Genomic DNA, 27,744 nt, shown 5'->3' on the forward strand with positions numbered 1-27,744 from the left:
TACCTGGTGTTTTTCTTGCAAGAGCTGTTAGAAGGGTTAAACTCCACCTAACCTTTCTGTACTGTTTCCCGATGTACATATTAAATGTGGCTATAAAAGAGAAACATGTACTTTTATGTTGAAATTCATTCCAAAAATTGCCTAAAAAGATAAAATAAATGACAGCACTAATAAGACAAGCAGCTTCTCCAGCTCTTCACAGTCGGAATCCTTTTCCCCTCCTTTCCAGTCTCAGAAGAGCTGCTCATCCCCTCCTGTAACCGTAGCAGAAAGGACGACTCTCTGCCTGCCTCCCTCTCTCCATCACCCAGCCACCAGCTACGCTCACACTCATGGCCCCCACTTAATACCGGGTCTTCCACGGCCCTCCAAAACACAGCTGGCCCCTGGAAAGTGTTAAAATCTTGCTAAAACAGCAGAATCTTTCAGGTAGCTTTAATGCTTTCCTTTCCAAGGGGAAAGTCTACCCATTTCAGAAAAATTTTAAGTTGTGGTTGGAAAAAACAAAGCTCATTTAAAACACAGAAAAGTCGTCAGAGCCGACAGGCTTTCCCCATTTGAAGTAGTTTTGCAACACGAAGCCTCCAATGCTCAAAATGTAGAATTTCACCTATGTTAAATACGCCATCAAAAAAATCTCCATGTAATTCTAGGCAATCGTTCACAGTAAAAATAAGAGGAACTCTTGGAAAAACACTTAAAAAACCAAAGTAAAATCTAGTTAAAATCTGACAGTAAAATTGACACGGGCAATTAACCATCTTGCAGTATCCACAGATGAAAAATAAAAACCACTGAAACTGCACAATTTACATACGAAAAATCAAAACCCAACTCTACTCTGCTTCCCATTAATCTTTTTTACTGATACCTTTCGGCACTGGGAGTTATCCAGAACTACAGGTTTTCTCCAAAGAAGCTGAATCACATTCGAAATGTCTTAAAGTGAAGGGGAGGCGCGTTCGTTCCAACTCGCCTGGCGCTCAGCGACACCTTCTCCGTTCTCCGGGACCTGAGCTGCTACTTAACGCTCTTGCGCTGGAGGAAGGGCTGCCGCCCCCGGGCACTGGAGCTATAGGTGGTTCGGTACTGTCCTCAAAGCTTCTTCTCTCGACCGATCCACACCTACATTCTGCAAATTTAAAGACAAAAAAGGTTTTAAAGCAAGGGTCTCACAGTCAGCCGCAGTTTTGCCTAACACACGGCTATTATGCAAGGCAAAAGATGAGTAAGTTTTAATGCTTATTTCCTCACAATGTTTTGCAAAACACACGGAAAGATCCCATGAGCAGAAGTCAGAAGCCAGGCTCAGACCTCGTCCCAGCCACTAAGCGCTTCGCAGAGCCCAAGTCCCTCAGACACCCAAACACAGGCTCTCTGCTGCCAGGGAAAAAGCATCTCTAAGACATGCGTTACACCGGGTCTGGCAGGACAATCAGTCTCTGTACACCACATGCAGGTCACAGCGTTTTGTTTTCTAAGACTTTTTTTCCTCTAACCACCATTTTTAACCACATTTTTCTAAGCCACTACCTCTTCTACTCTTTATGCATATAGTGTAAGAAAACCCAGAACCACACAGCAAAGTTCACAAACCACACAAGAACTGATAAAACCCGGTGGGAGGGAAGCCCATCTGTCCTTGTTTCGAGCACCCTCTGGGAAATGACTCCTCGACACCAACTGCTGTAAAGCTAATTCTGACCCTGTCTGCAGGCAGCTAAGTCACTGGAAGAACTCTGAATAACCCCCTAAAGAGCTGGTAACAAAGTTTAAATGCACTTCAGGATACACGGGCATGCTGGCAGATGTCACAGTGACATCAGATAATGTTTCCGTGGTTTTATAACCACATTTATTAGACTTTACTTTCAAAACAAGTCTCTTCAGCCTAACTCGAGGAAAAGGAGAGCCCCACTAGCACACGCTCTCAGACAGCGTACACACAATTCCACCAGCCAAAACACATCAACTTGAAAAGCACGTTATTCCCCTCCCCAACCCCAGTTTCTAATTCTTATGAAAACAGGAGATAAACAAGGAGCACCAGATTTGATTTGGTGGTTGAAGTGTGCCGACATCACTTACCATCATCTACCCTTACCAATTCTCCTACAGTAATGTCAGCCCTTTCTGTTCTCACCAGCCTTCAAGCCATTGGGTAGATCACCCTGTTTTCCACCATGAACACACCCACCACACCAAGGTTTCCCAGAAGACACACATGAATGCTGCTGGGCAGAGTTGTCCAAGTCCTGGAAATCTCTGCAGCCACCAGCATGTGGCCCACCCCACTCTTAACTTCTCCCTTCAAAGGAAAGAAAAACAACACTCCTATTTCAGCAAGAGGCTTCTACAGCTTCCTCTTCTGCAGCAAAGGAAACCGAGAAAGCTTCAGCATCTACCTAAGAACGTGAGGACTTGGCAAAACCAGTCACACTCTGCATTACTACAAGGAAAACAAACAAAAAAAAAAACAACCCCAACAAACCATCCACCAAACCCAAAGCATGCTGGCATGTTTCACTTATTTGTATTTTTCTTAGCAACTGGTGCAATATACCCAGAAGTTCCTCAGGACTGTGGGGATGCCTCCACAGGCATTCCAAGAATATTGGCTAAAATCTTTTAAGCCAAGCATCTGCTGTTGATTCAAAGAAAATTAAATGGAGCATGAAATGGAGCATCAATACGCAGGAATTGGAGAGGTACTGGAAATTAGTCCACAAGCAGCAAGAGCTAGAGAGCAATAATGTGAAACTAAAAGGATACAAGGTGGTGAAGACAAGGCAGAAGATACAGCTTACTGAAGTCAATGAGAGGTATCAGATGAAAGCAGCAACTGAGACAGACCCAAGAGGGAATATCGCCGTGCATTCAACTAAGTTGAAAGCAAGAAGTCCTTCTGAGTAAATAGGAAGGGGGAAAGGCTGTAGAAGAGACGCACACTGAACTGTCACAGTGAAGAAAGAAAACCCCGTCTGGGATAAACCCTAATGAGCACACCCTAGGGCTTATTAGACAAACAGAACACCCAGCTGCAAGACCAGATGAACCGAGGCTTAGAGAGGGACCAGTATCTTCATTAACGGTAAATGGATTCCCACTCTCAGGGATCACGTTAGATTAGATTACAGCAGCTGGGTTTGTACCTGCTTCCAGAACATAGGCATCGAGAGAGAAAAGTCATGCAACAAAATCCATGCTGCTTCTTAGAAAGACAACTGAGGTTTTAGCCTTACTTTTGGGACCAAAAGATGTCCCTGCAACTGTTCAGCAGTGCCTTACCGAAGCGCCCCTGGAGAAACCACCGCCCTGGGAACAGGACTGCCACTGCCACACACCAGCAGCAACACGGTCTGTACAGCCGGGGAAACGCAGGAGTGGGAATAAAAACAACACACACCTTTTTAAAATACTATTTCGACCAAGGCATACGGGCTCTCCCTTGGTCAGCCCGGGCTCCCTCTGCCTTGCACAAGCGCCCATCTCACCCAGCCCCTCTGGAATGGCTCACGTAGATTAACTCAAACACCCGCTCATACCACTGCTCCTCTTCTCCTCGTCACAGTACCCCCTGCTTTGCACCTTTTTTCCCCTATAGAACAGAGCCTCCTCCAGAAACAGCGTTACGGGTCTCTGAACAGCACGGTGTCTGCCATTTCAGTTTTACTTTGATTAACTCCATGCAATCTTCACAGCAGAGCGGGAAGACTTCACAGGAAGGCTCCTCTAGGGAAGAGAGCTCTGAAGGGCACATGAGCCATGAAAACAGCCGAAGCAGATGCAGTTACTAAAGGCCCTGCACAGCTGAACAACCAGCACAGTCATAAAGAGAGAAATAAACAGCATGATACAAACAATCCAGTACTCTTATCAGCCAGCTCTCCCTCACCGAACTGTGCCACAAACTGTCACTGCTGCTTCCCGCCCAGCGTCAGGCTTTCTTTTACCGAGAAAATAAACCAGAGAGAACTATTAAGCAATCCTGCTGTAATCAGAGACCCCTTAGAGCGCAAAACTGTTTTTAAATATCCACTTCAACTCCGTTGCACACATCAGCACAACGAGCATTATGCTCAGCGAAGAGAACACCACGCAGCTGCAGCCCCAGGAAATCGGGCCTGGCAGCAGCTGGCAGGGATGGAGGGCCCTGGGCACTGCTGCCGCTTCCCTCCCTCCGCAACCTCTGCCGGCTGCAGAGCACACGAGCCCGGCTTTCCTCTCCAGCCAAGTTCCTGCCCCTTCCATCTTCCCCCTCCGTTTCCTCCAACAGCCCAAGCCATCCTTTTTCAAACAGCAAAACTCAGTTTTTCCATAGCAGATGCCTGTGCAGATTTTGGCTCCGCCAAAAATGTAATGCATTTAGTTTAAATTCACACAGTATTCCTTAGTCGTGGCCCAGCAGAGGTGGGAGCACCCCGAGCCATCTCAGCACGGCTTCTCCATACCCAACTACAGCCAGTGTCCTTACCTTACCTCAACTGTCAGGTAAACTGATCGCCTCCTCTGTGGCATTTTTCATGGCAAAGCACGTGCCAAGAGGCTGAGGCAATTAAACACAGAAAAGTGACAACACACTCCTGCGTCACAGTAACGACAAAGGGAGGAAAATAATCTGGGTTCCCCCCCAGTCTCAGCCCATCCTGGGACACCGGTTTAACTAAATACCAAGCGGTACAGCGGAAGGCTCTCTGGCCAGGAGGTTATTTGGTTATATCAGACATTCCCGATTGCTATAAACCTCTGAAAACTTCAGTGTGATTTTAGACATGCAGATATGTAATGCTTTTTTTTCCTCCAAAATCCCAGTTTAGGAAAATATACCCCCTGAGAAACCTGACCGATAAAAGCTTTCCACAACACGCCACTCTTGCTCACGGAAAACAGTTCCAGGATTCGGTGATTTTCTGCCTTTCCCAGACTCGATGCTACCTAAACAAAGCTGCTTCAACGGTACCGATGCTTCCCACTGCCTCGTTTTGCCCACTGCAACATCGCAGAGCAAAGAGCCGAGGCACAGCACCACATCTCAGACAAGCTGCAGTCTTCTGCAGCCTGTGAAAGGTTTTGCTGTGATTCGGTTTAGGAGGTGTGCGCTGCTGGTTTGAGATCCCAAGTCTACTGGAGAGAGGAAATCCCTCCCATTTCCATCCCTTTCAAGGCAAGTCACGACCCAGCTACAAAATCATCAAGCTAACTCTGCTTCCACGTTCTGAAATGGCCAACACTGCTTATTGTAGCCTAGATAAAATCTGGGTACAAAACATACAGAGCAGAGCTGTAAACACTTGATCGCTCAGGACCATACAAGAAGCAGGAAAAGAAGAAATCTACAATCACTTCTGCCAGCAGACAAACCCTAAAGCTTAGTTAATGCAGAACAGCTGTTAAGGAAAGTCATATATTAAAAACAAAAACATTTATACACATTCCTGTACTTTGAATAATTGCTCTGGAACGAAGTGAAAACTTGCTACCTCAAACAGCACATCATTAATTAGCACATCTAAAGCACTAGTGCTATGGATCAGCAGGATTAAGGTTTTACAGTAACTATGGATTGTTATTTTATGCTACACAGCAGTCCAATCACTCCCAAGGGCACTGAAACAGACAATACCGGTGCCTAGAAAACAAACTTCAACTTTTTCTTATCTCCCACAGGATGTTGTGTTTCATGGCTTTCATAGACACGCTCCAACAAACATTAAAGGACTGTCGGCTGTTACAGTAAAACTTAATGCTGCAGGATCTTTAAATAATAGCAATTTACAAAAACAGCATTCCAGTGACAGCCGATCAACATTTGATAACTCATCCACAATAAATTAACCAGTCCAATACAGCTTTATTGCGATCTGATAATTTCTTTCAAGTCATTCGCTGTACAAACATTTGGTTTGGGTTTTGAGTTGCTGGGTTTGGGTGGGGCTTCTTTTATTTCAAAGTGATTGGAATGATTAGTTTTTCAATTTATTTTGAAGTAGTAGGATGAAAACAGCACCCCAAGTTCGATAGTTGATCAGCACACAGGATTCACTGATGAGCAGGGACTGTTACAAGAGCGTCCTCGGGAGGTCTGGAAATGTCTACATTCTGTATAATAATAAAAATACAGAGGAGAATATTTATCATGCAGCAGTAAGAGCAACAAAAATACCAATCAGATTCCTTCACAAGTTTGCAGCTGTACTTATTTAAAAGCAGAGATTTTTCAACCCCCCACACCCCGAGAATGCAGCACACTGACCACTGGTTAGTGTCCCAGAACTAGACAGCAGGAAAACACATCGACAGTGATCGCTGATCCCATGCCGATAATATTACCAAAAGCTGAAGTCATTCATGTTCAGGAGGAAGTCTTTTACAGGCCCAAGCAGGAATCCACTTAAACGCGTGCTTCAACACATACACATCTATCCATTAAGCAACTCGCAGTGCTTTGTTGAACTATACCATATACATCTTTCCCAAGGGAAGACTTTAACCTTTGTTTGTGTTATAGGCAATGTACTACACCCAACAAAACAGAAAAACCTCTTCCCAGACACCTTAACCATTTCAAGACTGATCACACAAACTAGACTTCACCTCATTTTGCAGAGGCTGTAGAAAAAAACATGACTTTCAATGCAGCAGATTATTCAAACCCAAAGAAAAATCAAACCCCCAGTGCTGCCAAACACCCGCCCTAGGAAGCACAGCCTTGAATGCGTGCAGCCACGCAGAACCAGGCTCAGGAATCACCTGCCGTGGTACCACCTCATGCAAATACCAAAGACTGTGCAATTCGTATTCTCCCTTCTACCAAGAAAGCAGACTACAATAAACTGTTCTGAAGTTCCTTCTAAGATCTTGACCTAAGATTTGGCCCATTTTAGGCCAAGGCACTGCCAATTCTTCAAACTTCTTGCTGATAGGCTGCATGAGTCTTACTTGTTCTACACTGTGGTAAGCAAACACAGTTTTCAGTAACATTTCTCTCTCCCCTTCCCCGCAAGAAAATCAAAAAGCAGATCTGGGTTTCTTGCTACGAGCACTCTCCCTATCTATCATCCACTAAGACAGAGGTGTAAAGTAGACATTTTACCCCAGTGCTCATTTGCTGGCCCAAAGAGGCGACCTAAGCAACAGCTAAAGTAACTCCCCTGAATTGTTTTCAGTAAAAAGACTACAGACTCCTTCATTTGAAAAGGTCAGGAACTTAAGCCACTACAATGCTGACAAACACAAGGCTTCAATCCACTTCAGACAAATCATCATCATACAATGAAGTTTACACACGCTATAAACAAAATACTTTAGTGCTTTGTATGCATTTCTGCAGCCTGAAAATAGATGCTTTCAGCTGAAGCCAAAAAGGAGTGAGTGCACTGTTCTGAAACACAGACTACAAATTACTTGTGGGGGCACAGAACAGCACACTGGGCAATTCTTAATCAAATAGTTTCATTGTTTAACAATGTTGTTATCTGTGAGGCTGCATTTAATTAAATGCTTTGACTTCAATAGACTACTTGAAAATTTAATTTTACAGAAGTAATTAACATTTTCGTAGGTGATGTAAATGAAAGCTTTTTGAATTTTTTACATCCTCTGAGCAGCATTTAAATGCAGACAGGATCAACTTAGTCCTTCATTCAGCCCTACTAAATGAGCACCATATCTCACCCATACTTCTGGGTCTGGGTTTCTTTAGAGGCAGAGGAAGAAAAGTGTTTGGGTCTTTTAAATAAAAATACCTCTGCTCCTTTTTTTCTTTTTAAAAATTCATTAACTCCATTTATTTCTGTTCTAAATAAACAGTCTTGTGTCTTTTGTTCACTCCAGTGCAACTATCTGCATGATCCTCTTCGTGCACCTGAAATACAACCACCCAACGCCAATGCCAGTATAGCCACATCACTTGCCAGACACCTTAAGAGTCACTTGGGGGTTCAGCCAGAGCTTTGCCCCTCGATATAAACATCTTCAGTTAAAGAAGCGGTATTTCCAACAGCAATTCCCAAGACACTTTCACAAGCTGTAAATTCAGCACCAATATTTTAACAGCCAAACTAAAGATGTTCAGTTGATCTACGTTATTTAACCCAGATAAGCTAACACCTGCGCTAAGACATGCTCATCTATTTTCACCATGCTTCTCCAACACCTTTTAGGCACTGTGAAAACAGAATGGATTTCCTAAACCTAACAAACCAGAGTAAGACACAAAAGTGGTAAAGCAGAACAATAACGGAGAAAGGGGCAGAGAGAGGAAATACGCAACATGGCTATCTAATAGAAAATGTCATGGCCATGAATGACCAGAAGTCAGTATTTTCAGAACACAAAATACCCGAGTCATTAAAACAAAACTTCTTTGCAGACCCCTCCAGCATGAATCCTGCACAACTGCCACAAATGTGTACCCTCACATAAGCAAGGCATTTTGTGCCACATGCCTGATTGAATACAGACATATAGAGACATTTATCACTATATTCCTTTTCACCATAAACCACTGTTCTGAAAACTGTCACAAACAGCCCTTTTTTCTCATGTTATCAAAGTTTTAACTCGCCGGCAGGCATGGCTCATAACCTCAGCAAGGAATCAGTGCCATACCTGGTAGCATTAGGATCTGCAAGGGAACCAGCCATTTTTAATGATGACACATTTTACATAATTTTCATAATGCAGCAAAGGAAGAGCTTTGCGTGAGCAGCAGGATCAACCTCAGCTCATGTGAACACTTAGAAGCACACAGAACAGCATGCCTGACACAGGGAGAGTACAAAGCTGCTGTGGTCTGACATCTTATCTCCACTTACATTGTACAAATACACTCAATTTCCTTTTCCCCAGTTGTTCTGCCGTATCCCAAGAGCTAGTCTTCCTCTCCAGCTCTGGTTTAAAACACAGGCGGCATCATCAATTCCTCTTTTTCATACAGCAATGATCACAGTGATGACAAAGCTGATTATTTCATTATTTACTCTCTCCAAAATAAATGTGGCATTCCTAACAACGTACTTTTTGACTACACGCTACTTCTGCTGAATGACAAAGCCTGGAAGAACTTTATACAGTTTTTACATTGATATCGTATCTTCAAATTCTCATTCATTTTTTGAAGATAAACTACTCCAGCTAGAGCGTGTATGTAAGATAAATTTGCTCAATGAAAAGGATTTCCCTCGTCCCCCGACAGCAAACCAGTAGTAAAGCTTGATATGTAAAATTAAATATGCTCAGCTGAGTTATGAAATCACTTTTAACCGCAAGGACAATGGAAATCAGCTCAGCTAGTACATTACGTAAAGTTCTAAGAGCTGAAAAATATTCTTACCTCGGGTTTATCTCTGTGTGTGTTTACAGCTTCAACATTCAGGAATATAGATTCTACTTTACATCCTGTTGATAGAAAACACATTTTTAGAAGTGGTCTGCTTTAAAAATAAAATTATAGTAAAGATGCAATCTAATTTTGAGTTGGTGAAGGTTAATCATTTCCCCCTTCTGATTTCTACTAATTTTCCAAATTCTGAATAGCTGAAGCTCTTGAAATGATAGATTCCACCAGGATGAACATTATTCTCAATCTGATAATCTTTGTCTTACTCTCACCTTAGCTTTATCATTATTTTCTTTGAAACAAATTCCCATTTTTAAACATACATGAACAACATTCAGTCAGAAAGCTCTCACTTGTATCTTTCTGCTTTTTTAAACATCCTAGACTTCTCAGAATTTCATTGTAATACAGAAGATAAATGATGCCCTCATTTTTTAAAACATAAACATGATTACGAGAAGGTACGCTGCGTGTTGTTAGCAACACCATTCCTCTGTGTGCGCAAACCAGAGTTTTAACCCCCAGCTAAACAGAACTTTAAAGTTGACTTCTGAAAAGCAACTTCCCCTTTTCACCCAAAAATGGAAAAATCTGGAGAAGCAAGGAAAAATTAAACAGTCAGAAAAGACAACTATTACTCAGGTAGTATAACCTGACCCACTTAGAGAATTATAATGACTCAATACACTGTGGCCACACCATTTTAAGCAATATCCGATTGCCAAAAAGTGTCTTATCTCACACGAACATGACTTTCATAAGCTACCACTACCCTACACAACATTCATTAATAGTCAAATTCCTCTGACATACCACAGAGTCCATCTTCTATCACAAACAGGTTTCAGAATTTTCTGCTTAATTTCCTAAAGTCGTAACACACTCCATAGAATTACTACATGACAGAGAAAGGTGATTTTAGCCTTTTCTTAGAAAGCCACTGCACTTAAAAAAAAAAAAAAAAAAAAAAGTAGGGCAAATATTTGCCTTCCCTTCAGGAATCCTGTTCTGAGAAACCCCATTTGTCACAAACACTGTGAGCGAACGCTGCAGCAGGGCCAGCACACAGAGAAACAGTCAACAAGAAAACATATTTTAAAGGGGAAAAGAGCACATCTCCCAGTGGAGGAGTGCCCAAGTCATCCTTCTGTTCACAGATCCATTGCGACCCCTGACACCAAGCAAAAGCAAGCTCTGGTCCCCAACGCTGGCCTTTCCTAAGGACGGGTTACACAGCAGACACGCTTCCACAGCGACCTCTCAACCCTTACCGCTACCCGAGTTATTCCACAGTAATTAAAATGTGCGTACTCCCAACTCATTTTTAATTACCAACAAGCAAGTTTATACCTACAGCAGGATGCAGTTTCTTTTTCCTGTGTGCTCCCACACAGACCACCACTACACTGGGTTGTTGAGTAAAAGTCTACTCTGTCCTAATCCAACTGCCAGGCCGTAACAGATGTTCCCCTACTAAAGATCAGATGCGCAGGGCGGGAATGACAAACGCCAGGAAGAGCAACCCCCTAAGGGAGGTGTTACCCCAGAACAGGATTAGCTGCAAGATATTAAACACACCATGTTTGATCCTGCATCCTGCCTCGCTGGAGCCAAGTGATGATATCAACTTGAAATAATGCTATAGAATATCAGTGTATAAATAGTTTACGCAGCCCTTGTATTTTCAAATGGTCGAATTCCAAAAAGTAGGTCAACTGAAATGTGCTAATCAGACATACGTATGAAACACTTTAAAAAAGAACCATGGCCTTTCTTTCACTGAAGTCAAAGTGAAAGGTCAGCATTTCATACTACTTCTTTTTCTTCCTCATTTAGCGGGCAAGTAAATACTGCAAACATCCAGGCCCCCTTAAAAGTCACCCACCTTCCCACTAAAAAAACTCACCCCAAAAGCTATCTGTGGAAACAGGCTAAGACTAGTCAGTCAAGAGAATCCGGTTTCCAAAAATTAAGCCTTTTAAAAAAAAAAAAAAAAAAGTTTTAGTTGCTCTACCTCCCCATTTTCAAAACTCCAACCTGTCATGCTAGGCTAGGAACACCAGATGTCACCAAAGCATAGATGGTTATTACTTACTGTAGGACAACACTGCAATTAAATGACAAAAATATCTTCAGATTTCCCAGTGTAACAGCTAGTTACTCTGTCTCAACTTTATTTGAAACTTGGACAAAAAAAACCCCAAACAAAGTAAAGTCTAGACTGCTAATTTTCAAAGCTGATAATCAAAGACAGCTATGTATTTCCGATTGGTAACTCAACTAGCATTATTTTGGCAATCCAGTTCCTGGTAAGCTATACAGATAGTTCTCTTTGACTATAAATAATCTTCTGAAGTGTGATATCAGAAAATATAATTAAGTCATCACTTCAAGAAAATTAACAGCACACACGTGTTAGCCTGAGGTTGAAACACACACAGAACTTAATTAGCAATCAGCCTAAAACCTAAGAAGTACATGTTGCAACCCATACCCACACTCTACAAGCTAGTGGCAAATCTCATTTAAAGCCCCTGAGCTAAGCACTGAGAATAGCTGCTGACAAATGTATGCCAACAAACAAGGTAAGTTCACAAAGGTCCACAAACAAATACTTCAGGAAAAGAGAACACAGTTATTTAAGGGTAAGGAGAACACCCTTTGTAAGATGATAAACCTACATAAATGTAAATTTGCCTGTCTTCTAAAAAGCAATACCATCAAATACATCAATAAAAACTTGTATCTTACTGAACCAGACACATGTAGATGGCACGGGTTTGCCAGAAGAATTAGTGAAACAGCATATGAACTGAGTACAAAAGAAAACTGTCCACCAGCAGTTGCAGCCACTGGAGTTTCAGGCCTTCACCAATACATACTATTTTCTGGCACAAGGCAAAGCAAATGTAAACCAAAGGATTCATCAATTCTAACATAGAAAAATGTGTTTTAATTGAAATGCTTCACAAGTTTCACTGATGACACAGACATAAGTAACAGTATAGTTACTTGTAAGTTATATATACTTAATACTACTTACCATAAGCCACCGGGGTTAGCTTTAAGACAGTATGCAGTGGGCACTTCAGGTAAGGCAGTTGTTCTGAGAAATTGAACAACAAATTACATATGACATACAGATCACAAAACCATTTAACTTTTCTATTATGTTATAGGCCAACCACTAAAAACTCTCCTGTTATCTGACCCTGTACATGTTTTATTCCCTGGCACTTCAAACAGCTGCAGAAAACCAAACTTTATAGCCTTTCAGGTGAGAAACAGCTCAATAAAAATCACCCACAAAATTAACACATGTAGGTCAAATACAAAAAAAACTACACTTGCGAACTTGCCTAGCACAACCACCCTCTGCTGATAAAGGAAATTGTTAGAATCCACTGTTTAGAACTTTAATCGATAAAGTTCTAAAAAAATGGTCCACTTGTAATATATCAAGGAAAACTCACCTGCAGGCTTGTCAAGAAAATATGCGAGCAAACAGCGCATGACAGCTTGGTGACATATGACAAGCACATTTTCCTGCCTTTCAAGTTCCATAATTACTGGTTCCAGTCTCTGAACAAGGTCTTCATAGGACTGGGTGGGGGAGGAGGAGAAATACACAGCACATTAAAAAGGGCAAACTCTTTAAACAGTATATGTATACAAAGTGGATCTTACTTTCATATTAATCACCTTCTAAATGTTACATTAGTGTACAGAGAAATACTGTAGTAATAATTTTCCTTAAATCAAGAACACAGTTCAGGTCTTCCAGAATATTGAAGAACATATATATGACAAAATATATCTCCCTCATGGAAAAGATTTATTAAATTAGTCGCTATGATCAAGAATTTCCACTAAATGCCTTGGATTTAATTCACAGCACCTGCAAACACACAGGTTAAGCCCTCCACATTATTTTTCATACAGCTTCAAAAGCATCTCTCTTCCAAGCAAAAATCTGGGAAGCCCAGCCTACAGTCAGCATATGAACTGTTCACAAAGCCTGACTTGTTCAGGCTGCCCTTTGAAAACAAACTGTGGGCTTGATGAACCAGCCTGGTGATGGCAGCCACCATCCCACCAAAAGTCACAAAGCAAGGAGGCCGGATTTCTCTTGCAACTTGTCCTACATGGAACACGCACAGTGAATCTGCTGCCGCAGGTAAGTGGCAGGATTTCTACATGTGTGTGCTTAAGTTAATTTTCACATGCACAGTAAAGACAATACTTTCAAGACATGTCATGCATTGCCCGTGCGGAGGATGCAGCACATCACCCAGCGGGAGAGGGCACGACCACGGGTCACCCTGGTCCCAAGGCAGGCAGGGGGGCTGTTGCCCCCTTGGCAAGTGGCACTGCTGATTCAGACCGTGGGAAGAGAAATCCAGCAGTCTCCAGGGAGGCTGCGCAGAGCCCTGCCACCGTTACTGGCCACAGAGAAACTGCCTTTGACAAACGCCCCAGATCAACTCATCAGCCCGAGGGGATGAGGGAGTTGGAAATGTTTGTCACCGTCCTAGAGGATGGCATCAGTTTGAAAAACAAACACTCCTTGTTCAAATGGATTAGGAGAACTTTGCAGCTTAATGACTGCCTCATTAGCGAGACAGGGGTCACAGCCGCCAGAACACTGCTCTTATCACAAGCTGCCCTCAGCACAGTGATTACTCCCGACTGCTGAGGAGGAAGAGCTCGGAGCTCACAAACAGCCGCGCAGCTGGGCCAAATCCCTCCGCCCCGCTGCCCTCCAGCCTCAGCCCGTGTGACCATCTGGTAATTGCTGCGCCGTAATGGGTTTGCTTTAGAAAAGCTGTCAGCAAGTTGTTCCCCCAAAGGCAAGGAGTTTATTAAAGTGGAAGACCAACGTGGCTACAGCTTTCCCTAGCGTTTCAGCCAGAACTGCATGCAAAACAGCCATTATCTACAGCCAGGATGAATAGAAAAAGGCAATCTTGGCAGTACGTTTGCATATGCAATAGTTTGAAGCCTTGCAATCATTCTTCCTGCTTTATCACTGCAGGACCAGCATAGGAACGAAGCCCACAAGATCAAAGCCCTCAACTGTTTTTTTTCCAAGTCTATTGTTTTATTTTTCAAGCCCTGAATCAAATTAAATGGTCTGGGCTCAATCCTTGCAAGCTCCTGTGTGCTTTACCCTGGAGAAAGGAACAACCTTTTTATTATTTTTATTTTTCCTTCCTAAAACCAGCATGCATGTATTAAGGAAGACAAGGAAGCCCTTCACCTTAAGAGAGAAAAAAATAGGGTACCTCGCCTTTAGGGTATCTGTATCTGTACTTGTCTTGGTCTCTCAGTGCAAATTCAAGCGGATAATTTTCCTGTATTTCTTCATATGTCATTTCTTCACACACTCCCTATAGGTAATAAAAATAATTAAAAAGCATGTCTTTCCAGCATTGCAAAAAGCAGATATCACCCTTAAATAAAACCATACATAAATAATCTTTAACAACTGCATTTTGTTACTCTGACACTTAAAGACAAAACTGTGACGCACAACAAACAGGATACTCAGCCGTGCTCAGATGTGGGCAGAAAGAATCATTAAGCAACTTATTAGATATTTAGAAAAGAAGAACTTACTGCATCTATCTCATTCAAAACCTTCCACTGCTCGTAAGGCACTCCCAAGGCTTCAGCAGTCTGAATTGTCCTCTTCATCTGGCTAGTCCAAACTTTCAGGTCCTTGATATTCTGCTCATTAATAAACTGTGCCAAGCTTTTGGCAAACTGAAAGAAAAACCATGAGAAACTGGATGAGGGCACAGAGCCAACACACTGTGTTCAGTTTGGAACACACAGGCTCTAGCCTCTGTACACTCATTATAACTTTTCCAAAAGGCTCCGTCTAAGTTTTTGCTAAGAAATACAACACATTTTGTTAAACCAAGAGGGACAGAGAAGGGAAGGAATACAAAGAAGTAGCAAGTTTTCTGCAGTTCCCATCTTTACCTCCAGGCATTTTCCTTTCAGCTTTAATTTGTGAACCTTCCCAATTACCCAATAAGTCAGGATTTTACAAAAATACAGTTAAAAAATAAAGTCCTCCTGACAACTGCTTTGTGCTGTAGAATAAAGAGGAATTTCAGCCCACAGAAAGAGAAACAGATAAAAGAGCACATACCAAATCACAACACTCAAAGGGTGTCCATCCGGGTTCCACTACCCACATACGCATCTAAAAATATCCTTCTTAAAAATGTTAAGAGGAAAAGGGTGTAAGGAAGACAGCTGTAATTACACAGCACAAACTGCACACATGCATAGATAGTCACAAAACCCAGTCCCACTTGTTCAAGAGGTACGTACTTCTTTCCCCCTGACAGACAGTCCAGGATCTCCTCCTATTCTCCCTTTCAGATTGAGTTCACTTTCTCCATGGCGACAGAGGTAGATTGACCGAGGAGTCACATGGATATTCATGAGGTAGTAGACAATCCGGCTCTGGATGTGATCCATTACTCTGTTCACAAGGTAACTCCTTCCGACATCCATAATTTTAATATAAGAAAGATCCCTTTCACGAGCAAACAACAACAAAAAACAGTAAGATTCCACACAATCTTCCCATCCTCTCTCTCATTATAAAACAAAGGGGCAACAAGCCAAAGCAATAAACAAACCCTCAATGACCCATGGAATATGCCTAAATCCCAGGAAACACCGCAATACTCCAAAGGTATGGGATGAACTCTATTCATTTCACATGTAAGCTGCTCACATCACTTTCTTTTCTTTACTTGCACTTTGACTCTCTAATCTAGATCCTACTCTTTGAAAAATACAGCCCTCCCACTGAAAGGAAGATTCCGTGGAGTCATTCAACTGTGGTAGTTTCAATAAGGTATCCGGATATTTTACAATACTAGATGTTTTTCTCCAGGTTACAAACACTTCTTCCACAGCAAGTATTTGTCTGATTGCATGCGGGGGTAAAAGGCACAGTCACTGTTGACCCAGCTCAGTTAACCCTTCCAGAAAAACTACAGCATCAGGACCAGGGACTAGCCTGAAGCAAGACATTTGCTCAACCACTCTATCAACAACTATTTATTAACAGTACTGTAATTTACCCCACCACTACCTTCTCTCAGCATCAGGCAGGTTCTAATTTAAATTTTCACTGCCTATCGTTTCTCGTCTTGAGCTGTAATTTCAGAGTAGCATCAAGTTTAAAGGAGGAAAAAAGTCTAATAAGCTGAAAATAACCACGATCGGTTTCTAGTGATGCATTTGAGACATCATACCACAAGAAACCAAGAAAATTTGTAATAAAACCAAATGGAGGTGACGAGAAAAAAGCATCATCACCTCATCTCTGCTAGCGTTCCTTGGAATTAATCATTACTATTTCACCCAGGCACAATCATTAGGTCCATCACAGAAAATTACATGCATGAACTGATTTGATTGAACTAGCTTCACACTGCTTACACTCAATCACATTAAAATGCAGCTCAGCTTTCACTATAGCACTGGTCTTGAAACAAACCAGGAGCACTTGGTATGACTGCAGCTCAAAATCCCGCACTGAAATCCTGGACTGTAGGCAAGAGAAACAGGGCTCCTCCTCACACGGTTCATCCCTACCTTACTTTCAAGGGTTGAAAGTGAATGAAAAAAAACAGATGAATGCTTTGTCATAAGAGCAAATAATCTAGCTTTGAAAGTTTCTCAGAGCCCTGCATCTGCAGGATAATTTACAAGCACAAATAAATAAATCTGTAAGTCACATTTTTAAGACCGATGTGTTCAAAATTCATCTTAGCCATGTCAACAAATGAAGTTATGCTTACAAATCACTGGGTTCTCATCTAAATATAAAAAAAAAGAGAAAAAAAAAAGAACAAACAACAAATAACCAACCACTACAGCAAGTCTGGAATTATTTCTAAATGCTGGTTCTATCCCAGAAGAATCACACCATTCTCTAAGTGGGAAAATAAAAAAGAATATTGTCCTAGAGTACACTCATTAGCCAATTTTCCTCAAGCAAGCAAGTTTCCAGGCTACACTCCCAGAGTCAACTCTCTCTAATTTGCTAAAGGAAAGAGAGCTCAAGCCATTAAAAAAACACGACTAGAAAGCCCTGACCCCCAATATGTGATGCTCCATCCCCTCAGGAAACATCTTAAAATAACCCAGTTGCAATCACAGTATTATCTCATCGCTTACTTGTCAAGAGTTTCATCTAACGTCTCATACGAGTTCTTGTAGCACTCTATTCTTTTCATGAAGTCTTCTGTTGCTTCATCATTACTACAATCAACATAGTCAGGACTACCCAGTTTCACTTGCTGTTTCAAATAAAACCAGGAGAGTAGTGCATAAGTTTCTCTCTCTTTTTAATATAAGTTTAAAGAAATAGGAAGAGGGGAACACAACACAAAAAATTATTTTCCGAAGTGAATTAAAATACATGTAAAGCAAAAAGAGCTATTCTTCATAGAATTAAACTTCTGAGTTAGTATACACATGGACGGAAAAATAAATGAAAATTGTTCCATTAACAGGAGTTAATTTTTTTTGCTATCGGAAGTTCTTATAACGTACTTCTAAAAATACTGAGCTACTTCAAATCTCTTGAGTTAAAGCAGCAAAGTAAAACTTTTATATACCCACCACAATGTTTGCAGCAATGACCTCTGGATCTACACACACTGACTCAACAAAAAAAGTCTTCGGTCCAAACGGGAAGTCACATGTACAGAAGGAAGGAAGAAAGAAGATGCATTAAAACACCTCTGGAGAGTAATACACATGAGCAGAATGTGGTCACTTCCATTCTAACCCCTTTTTAACAGAACCATGCCTTAAACTTTCCTCCATTTACTCCGAAGGTTTCTCCAGACCCTCTCATCAGAAATTGTTGGCCTACCATTCCCTGAAACACCATGCTCTGTACTACTTTCCCTAACAATGCTTCTAAGTAGAAAAATTTTGCAGTGAGAAAAATTTAGGATGGAAGAGGAAGAAATACATGGGAAGGACACAAGTTCAGCCATGCAAACAGTAACTAATGATTCCGAAATAATAATTTAGAAGCCTTCGGACTAATGGAGCAGCCTCACTTAAGACGAGGTTTGTGTTTGTGTCTCAAAGGTTTTATGGAGACATGAGTTTAGAGGAAATGGAAGGTTACTGGAGAACAGCTAAATACAAACAATCCTGGACAGAAAGCAGAAAGCCCCAGAAAGTTTTTGGTTTGTAGGGAACAAACACAGAATTCCCTACGTGTTTCTCCAGCAAAAAACTGAACTGCACCAAGAGTATAAAAGAGATTAGCTCCAAACTGTGAAAACAAAGATGAGAAAACTGAGGATGGTTGACTTTTAACCACAAACAATGCTTGAGAACACAAAATGCTCTATTGACTAATCATCTAGAAAGGATGTGGCTTATGCTAGTGCATTTAACTTGGAGTACAGATCAGGGCAAAAGTTATTACTGCCCTACTTGTTCAGGCATTAGCTCAGAACTCCTTTGCTTCTGACTCACCTTATAACCATTTTCTTCACCAAATTTGTAAATAGTTTCTCTGCGTTCTCGAGTTGTGTTTGTGGCATCAAAGACCTAGAAATAATTACGAAGAAAGAGAGAAAGAGAGGAATTTAAAAAGCATCACAGTCTGAAAAGCACTGTATTAGTAACAGCAAAAATACAGGTTCAAAATCCCTCAATGTGAAGGAAAGCAATGAAAACACTTCCACTTCCCTCTCCCCCTCCCCCCCCAACATGCTCAACAGAAAACCAAAAGACTTTCCTACTTTACACACATTATTTTCTAAATAATAAAAAAGAGTAGTATTTTGAAAGCACCACTAGCAGAACACCGTATTTGGAAGACGCAACCAGAATTTAAGCCTAACACATAATACAGGGCAGAATCTTCCTCCTACCCCATATCAGCATTAAATACTAATGCAGAGTTTTTTAGTGAACTTATATTACACCAAACAAAAAGATGCTGCAATCAATATGCTATTCAAAATGCAAGTCAAAAACTTTTAAAGGGCAGAAGACCTGCAAGACTTGTAAATCCTGCCCATGAATGAAAAGGAAATACGCAGCCATTTTTCCAAGGACTTACGTTCAGCTCTGAACATACCAGTGTTTTACCAAATGTTTTGGTTTGAGCTACAAAGGATTAATTTATCCTTAAGTAATTTTATTTTTCAGTAAGGTCTCTTCTAATGCTTGGAAAACTGCATTTTTAGAAGAATCTGGTGTCTGAATTTGTGAAAATATTTACTTTATAGCCAGCTACGGTCTGTGGATTTCAAGGTGTCAGTGGTTTTGAGCTCTCCAGGTGCAAGGATGAGGAGTGAGACCTGAGCACTTGACCCGAGCTGACCAACAGGATTATTTCATACCATGAATGTCACATTCAATATAAATTACAAAGTTTGCTGAGGAGTTATCTCTTCTATGATGGCTGCCATCCTGAGAACTTCTTGCCCCAGTGCCAGACCCTTGAGCCCTTCCCTTCCTCCTGAAGCCGTGGCACTCGCAGTGTCCCACCTTTTCTGTCCCCTGCTGGGAGTGCACAGCCTCCTATTGATAGAATGGGCTGAGCATAATCCTTCTATATTTTATATTGGTATCAGGATCAATATTGGGGTTATAGTATTATTTATATTAATTAGTCTTATTCTATTAAATCTGTTTATATTTCCTTGCTTCCTCCCGATTCCCCTTCCTGGGTGGGGAGGGGTCATTGGGTGATTGAATAACTGTCTAAATGACAATAAATTGTTGTGGCTTCTTCAGACCATAGCACCGAAGTATGAAGTTTGCTCAAGTACAATGTTTACCTCATGTCCCAGCACAATTTATAATTATAGCTAATTGATTTCCCTCATTAGTTAATGAAAACACCACCAAGTTGTGCAGCAGTCTTAAGAAAAACATTATGCACAAAATATCGTTAATGTGAATGTGTAACCTCAATAGTTGAACAGCTGATGTTTTGCATCCCTTTATTACATATTCAGATATGCAGCAATTTACTTCGAGTTTCTCCTGCTACTCTTCAGAGATTTCTCACGTCAGTAACACAAGTGCCAAGCAATACCCCAGGATGCTTTTTGTTCAGTAAGTCTTAACTTTCACTTGAAACATTAGACTATCAAATAGAAACACAAGTGCAACCAAAACAACAGATGTGTTTAACAGTACGTTATATAATGTGGAGAGAAGGGGGACATTTTTCTTAGTGTTTCCCTCTCCTCGCTTAAGCCCTCACATCACAAAGGTGGTTGCTCAATATGGCATCATTACCCCAAACTTAAGTGCTCCTTTCACTGCAGCAACAAGGAAGATCTAACATACAACTCCTAAATAAAAAGAATCTGATATATCGAAGAGATATTAGATATTACTCAAGCGGTATATTATCCAGCAGACACACACTATTTTGTAGAGAAGCATCTCAAGAACGTGTCTTCAACAAGAAACTTACAGCCACGTGCCCATTTTCTTCACTGAGGTACTGTCGGACATCATTCAGCGCTGCTAAGGCACACTGTCTTAAAAATGAAAGAGAGCGAAACTCAAATGCTAGTTAAAGTTATTTTATTAATGCAGTTGTGCATTGTGATCAAAGTGCCCTGTAGATGTTAGCTAATCTCTCTCAAAACCACATATTTTTTAATCAGCCCCACCACCACTCCAAACATTGGAAAAAACAGAGGTCAACAAAGCTATACTGAGGAAACGTGGTCTTGGCCATCTGCCTAAAAAAAGACCAGTCCAGTGCTCCTCTGTGCAACTGGTACAACTACACATCACCACAGAATACCCATCAACTTTACTAACCAGCATAAACTTTCACTGACCTAAAGTAACAGCACTGAATCATCCCTGCAACTGTATTATTTTTTCCATTATCTATTCACAGATACTTGCTGCTTTATTTGATTCTCAAAGAAAGGGGGAAAAAATATCAACTTAAGGCTTTTATCTTGTGACCCTAAGTTAAAGCGGATAGGCAACTATTTTTCAGTAATTGAATTCTATTTCGAGCTATTGTGTAAGAATTGCTTATGTCAAAAAGATCTGTTAAAACAGACAGTAAAACAAAGTTAGCACCAAGTATTAGGGACAGAAATAACATCCCATTGTAGTCACCAACCAATGTAATTAGTACTGGAGACCACTGAGGGGACAAACACCAAAAAATCCCAGCCCTCCATGTAACACTTGTGTTAAATTTGGATGAGAATAAGTTCATTTGTAACTTTCCTATTTCCCCAGCATTAGCATTATCTTCAAAGTCCATTAGGATTTCTAGCACATAAATAATACTGGAGGGAAACATTAACATTGTACACGATTTACTCATTAGTAGAACAAAGCCCCATTTAATTCCAATAAGCACAGTCTTTTTGCAGTACCAACATAAACCCCTGTCCATCGCAACAGCCTTTCTATGCATTACTACCTTATTTTGACTTCCAGACTGAAACACGTAACTTTCCTCTTATATTTAGCATATTCTGCATGCACAGCTTTATTTTAAAAGAAAAATGAAGGCTTTTCAATCCTGACAGTATTTCCACATTAGCATGGTTAACAGATGTCAGGAACTGAGATTCAGCAGTCAAGTCTTCACTAAATAAATACAAAACCTCTTTACTCATTGCTAACTAGGCAGATTAGCTCGCACAGCCCATTTTGTCTTACATTCCCCACCATTTAGTCTAATAGGTGACACAGAGGCATGTTAAAAGGTTTGGCCGGACCTCTAAGCAAAAGGTAGGGGCTTGCAAGGCTAATGCATCTCATACCTACTCTTTGGTCCCAAAGGATAAGGAGGGTCTTATGCAAGTTTTTCTCCTTTGACTTTAGCAATACTCAACTGCTGCGGAAGGCGAAAGGGAAGAGAGAGAAGACAAGCAGAGGAAGAGCCACAAAAGAAAGTCCAGACCGCAGGAAAGTCCAGACATTTTTGATGCTTGAGCTGAAGCAACTAAGAACAAAATACTCCGTATTATAAGTAGCCTAAACAAATTGTTTCCACTCCTCTAAAATTTCTGTTCCTTCTCATTTCATACTGCACACTCTTAAATGTTTTCCTCAACATACTAAAAAAGACAGTGAATGGTGAAGAAAATCAAAAGACCTTCCCATTTGAACTTCTGTAAGAAAGAGGCAGTTCCCTCTTGCTCTGACCTTCTCTTCATCTACCCTTTCCTCTCAAGGTCTTTCCTCTACATTAAAGCACAGCCTCTTTCCAGGCAAGAGGGGAGTCTCAAGTGCTTTGTCTGGGCACAGATGTTCACGCTGGGGCTCGCCTTGCTTTGCACAGCATTAGCAAAACACGGCAATTTTCAAGGCAGTGCACTGACTGACAGCATGAAGCACCAGCGTGGTAGCCAAAAACTCAGTTTCAGGAACAGAGTAATAGTGTTTCATTCCCACTTATTTGACGGATAATGAGAAATACATTCGAAGTACTCCGGCGGAAAAAAATCCAGTACGCAAACCAAAATGAAAAGCAGTTATGTGGGTTTTTCTTTTTTCTTCTTTGGGCTCAAAAATGGCATTTTAGGAATTAGACAGCAGAAAGAGTCACATCAATTAGCTGACACCTTACAAAAAAGTAAGAAAAATAATAACTATTTGTGAAAACTGCTTCATTTTGAGTGAAAATATCCTGGAATACATGCAGGAATTAACAGCAGTCACAGCCTACTGAAAGGTGAAAAGGAACCAAGTATTACCTTCTCTGCGTTTTTGATGCTTGACATGAAGCAATTAGGAAAAAAAATAGCCCAAATTTTAAGCAGCTTAAACAAATCACTTTTCCACCTTCTCTAGAATTTCTTTTCCTTGTCATCTTAAGGGTCTTCTTGAGCATACAAAAATACAACTTAAAAGAGTCTCTAAGAGCAAATTATATAGGCTACCACTTTAGTACAATTAGCATTGTGCATTCAAAACTTACTTCCTGATTTTCAAGCCTTCTTCATTGTCAGGCAGGAAGAATTCAAAAGATTTATACTTTTTCACCAAATCTCGACGATACTGACCAACATTAAATTCTGCCAAGAAGAAACCAGTATTAGTGGGAACTAACGATATTTACGTAAAAATGACAAAAGTTATGACAGCTTTGAAACCAAACTACTTGCAAAGATAAAATAATTTAGCATGTACAAAGTCAACATATCATACTACTTCTTGTGGGCTTTTTGGAGGGGGTGGGGTTGTTTTTAAATACAAAGATAACAACAAATCATGGAAATAGCAGAAGAACATTTGGGCTGTAGGTAGCCTCAATGGAGTCATTTGGCCATGTTGCTGTGCCTCTGTCTGCCAGTTTGTCTGAACAACAAAAGAAACTTTTTTTCCGTCGCAGAGGTGGTAGAAAGTCCATTTCAGTAGTCTACAAAGGACTACTAATAATCTAGCTTTTTCTTCTGTGTATACGTGCAATGAAACAGTATTCTGATAGCACATCCCAAAACTTTCAACTCTTATTAAGGCGAGGAAGAGTTCTAAATATAACTAACCAATCTTGCTTTTGATAAACAAAACTTCAAGCTGTGGAACATTTTTTCCAACCTCTGCTCAAATATTTCTACTCCTTAAGGATCAGCACATATTATTTCACAACCCCTGTTCCATATTTTAAAAATGCTTAAGTTGTAAACAAAACAAAAATCACCATAAGTACCAAACATAATCTTACTGTGATCTCTTAACAGTGGTCAAAGAAAATTATTCCTTATCTGGGCAAAGGTCCATAAGGTCTATGGCCATACACGTGTCACAGTATCAGATTAGGGATTAGGGCAAGGCAGTTCTGTTTTGCCACACAGCAGACAATGACACTGTACCCTAATTAACTTCATTCGGCAGCTCTGAAAATAGAGGTCTCTGAAGTGCAATTAATGTTTAACTTGTTTCTGACCTATAGGTTTTCTCTGCGGAACTGCAAAGCATTTTTTTAACATTAGATCAAACTGAAGTATTCTGTTTGAGAAGCTGCCAATGTGTAACTACTTGCCAGACTTCATTTCCAGAAAGCGGAAAAGAACCAACAGACACAACTGCCAAGTTGTAATTAAGAAAAAAAGACATTGGATAAGAGAGCTCAACCATCAGCTAATGTATATAGATTGCTGTTGGGATTGGGAGCAGAGGATAAAGAAATAGATGTTGTTTATCCCCCCAAAAGCCAAGGGGTTTTTTAATTCAACAATGTTGATGTCATTTTTTTGTGGTCAACTGTATGGCACAGATTATAGTACAATCCAGGTTATTCTATGACAGGTTTAATGAGCACTGGCCATACTAGCTACATGAAAAGGAGGTTCCCTGTAAGAAAAACAGAAGATGCAAGAAGTTCAGATGGCCAGTATTGACAGGCAATAACCCCTTAAAAATTAAAAGATAATGAATTTCACAAGAAAGAATAGTTACTGCAATAGGGTCATGCACAGGAAAGGAAAAAGTGCTATCTAGTGAGACGCTCTTTAGCGCCTATCACTGTTATCGGCCCCTGTGGAAAAGTTTCACAAAGCTAACTGGTATCACAACCACCACACAGCCAGAACTATTCAAAAAAGGTTTCCAAAGTTTAGTATCTAAAAACCACATTGCAACACAATTCTATTCAGGCATCTAATTGACCTCATTTCCTTCAAAAAGCCCAGACAAAAGTCCTTTGTATTTTTAACCATTTCCCATTCTAGACGACTGAGGATTTTGGAAGCAATAAAAGAAAACACGGAACTGATGGCCAAAATGATTGAATGAACATCAATCCGGCGCTATTTACCTCTACATTTTGCTTTTGAACTCTCCAGCTTACTTACTGTATGTTACATGAAAAGAAGGCATTTACCTCTTCTCTGGTTTACATAACCTCATAATTTTAACCTTCTGTCTCAGAGAACAAGAACATTTACTATACTAAGCACACACTAATTTTAAGACATTAAGAGCCAAAGGGTAACAGCTGTTAGTGACACTCCATACTTATCATGTATCGATTCAGTCCCAATCAACCATAAGCATTAGGCAACGTGTCATCTATTCCCTCAGCCAGTGAGGTATTTTAAACTGATTTCAGCTTCAGTAAAACTGCATCACTGATGACACAAACAACAGGAAGGGTCTGTGGTTTTCCAAGAAAATACCAAGTCACGCTTTCTAACAAAGACAAACCATAACCAGCAACCTCGAATGGAAGCTCATATAGCAACTTTGTATTGATATGAGAAACTTTAGATAAAATTAGGCAGCAATGTTGTAACTATTATTAGTAAGCACAGGCACATATATTTTCAGATGTACTGCTTACAGTAGCCTATGAAACTTTTCCTATAACTGAAGCAGACCACCCCTACTTATTTTACTGCATTTGGGATATATTCAAGCAAGCATAAGCCAGATGTGGACAGCGCCTTGTTTGTTGTCTAATACTAGATTACTGCTTTTCAAAACTCTCAACACAATGACATATATGCATATCTACATACGTGTACATTATACATTTTATCAGCCTGGATATAGGCTAAAGTATTTAGATTGTTATTCTGCTTCAATGTAATGGATAAAACTGAAGTCCCTAAATATCTGATACTGTTCATCAGAAGGGTGATCCTATGTGACAACAGTCAAAACTTCGGTGATAATTTAAATCCTGAAAACTCTCACAAACAATAACACATATCCTCTATAACATGTCATTTGAAAACATATTAGACAAGTTTCTAAGAGCTTAAGAAAACACTAATTCCAAAAGCCATAGCCAAGAATCCAAAGGCAGTTTAAACATAGGCTCTTCATCTTGACTTCTAGCTACTAGGAAATGCACCTCTGAATATCCAGCCAAAAGTCGACCCTTTAGTATGATCTAACATGTTTAATGTTACTTAAATGATTAACTAGCCATAACTATAAAGCTACCATTACTGCACCAGACACCAAAGCACAGAACACCAAAGCTATCTTTCTCTTCTACAGAGACAGAGGAGATGTCAGGTGAAATTGCTGCTCAGAACCTCAAATGGACTTAGGTCTTTTTCACTTGTCAAGCTGGGTCCACAAGGTACCAGGGGACCTCGGGAACAAGGTACGACAGCCAGGTCCTTGGAGTAACCAATCTGAGCCATCAATTCCCACTCAAAGCACACATAAAGTCCTTAAGACAGTGATAACAATCAGCTGCTTCAGTTCCTTGAGCTCTTACTATTCAGACAAAGAGCTGTAACTCATTCCACAAATGCAGTTAAACAAAGAATTACACAGAGAACTACACGTTGCACAAAGTTCACAGAGAAAAGAAGATGGAGAAGTCAGAACTTTAACCCAGAAGTGCTGACTGCTCTTGTAAACGAGATTCCCTTTCACCCACATAAAGAAAGAAAGGGGAAGGAAAACAAACAAACAACAACAAAAAAAACCCAACTGAAGAACCAAAGCGTTAAGGAACAAGGGCAAAACGCTGATATAGGCACTTGGCAGAACAGGAGGTAGATGAACGATCACCAGAATTTGATTAATTACCATCTAAACAGAACAGAGAGCCTGTGTATGCTATTGCTTAAAAATAAGTTAACAAAGCAGAAAGATTTTAAGTAGTCAAACTGGGCAACAAAGTTACTGGGAATTAGGTTTAAAAAACACCTAACAGCTGCCCTATCCTTCTGATGTAAACAAAAGTAAATCCATCACCTTTTGTAGGCACTCCAATCCAATTTAAATAGCGTGTCAGCTTCTTCGAGATGTAGGTTTTTCCTCTTGCTGGGAGACCCACCATGACAATCAGAGTAGGGCAATTGGTCATACATACTGAAACAGAAAAACAGAAAACTAGGATTCACCATTAATGTTCCCACAAAGCAAAGGCTTATACTGCAGTGGAAAATTACAATCCATGTGCTCTCTGAGGAAGTGACCATTCAAGCAGCTCATGCACCGTGTCTCACTCTTTCAGGGTTTTTTTTCAGGAGCACAGCGGACCTAACCGGGTTTCTTAAGCTGTGTTGAATTTTGGAAGGGCGAGTCCGTGGTAGTGCAACACTGGACATGTGAGTCATACGCAGGCAGAAGACAAGAAACCTATATATTTGCATACACGTTTTAAGACATACAAAAACAATATCAAAACAAGGACACTGACATCTTACAGCCCTATGTCCCTCAGTTCAGTGCTTGCATTGAAAGGAAAGAGCAAGGTGTACACAGTATTCAGAAATTTTTAAAATCCTGAAGACAAGACTTCAACACTGCTCAACCTTTTCTTGGTTTTGAGCAAAACAAGCATGACAGATGCAGCTTAATGCATTATAGTATGACATGGTACTCAGTATTTATTATTTCTCCTTTAAATATCATGAACACAAAAATCTCTC

General features: G+C 40.6%; 1 protein-coding gene across 2 annotated transcripts; it reads right to left on the reverse strand.

Annotated features, from left to right (window-relative positions):
- Positions 1-1,072: 1,072 nt before the first annotated feature.
- LOC104291944 (6-phosphofructo-2-kinase/fructose-2,6-bisphosphatase 4) lies at positions 1,073-27,176 on the reverse strand. 2 transcript variants are annotated; one of them, XM_009891253.1, is made up of 13 exons: positions 27,065-27,176; positions 23,325-23,421; positions 20,838-20,904; positions 18,875-18,949; positions 17,999-18,055; positions 17,552-17,673; positions 15,686-15,893; positions 14,960-15,106; positions 14,626-14,730; positions 12,814-12,943; positions 12,384-12,446; positions 9,335-9,399; positions 1,073-1,132 (listed from the first exon to the last, which is right to left on the reverse strand). In XM_009891253.1, the coding sequence occupies exons 1-13, from the start codon at positions 27,174-27,176 to the stop codon at positions 1,073-1,075; spliced, it is 1,308 nt and encodes a 435-aa protein (XP_009889555.1). The 2 variants fall into 2 exon arrangements, with proteins under 2 accessions (XP_009889555.1, XP_009889554.1); XM_009891252.1 differs by lacking the exon at positions 1,073-1,132 and adding an exon at positions 5,871-6,099.
- Positions 27,177-27,744: the final 568 nt, after the last annotated feature.

This window comes from Charadrius vociferus, unplaced genomic scaffold (genome assembly GCF_000708025.1).
Source record: "Charadrius vociferus isolate BGI_N301 unplaced genomic scaffold, ASM70802v2 scaffold758, whole genome shotgun sequence".
Classification (NCBI taxonomy): Eukaryota; Metazoa; Chordata; class Aves; order Charadriiformes; family Charadriidae; genus Charadrius; species Charadrius vociferus.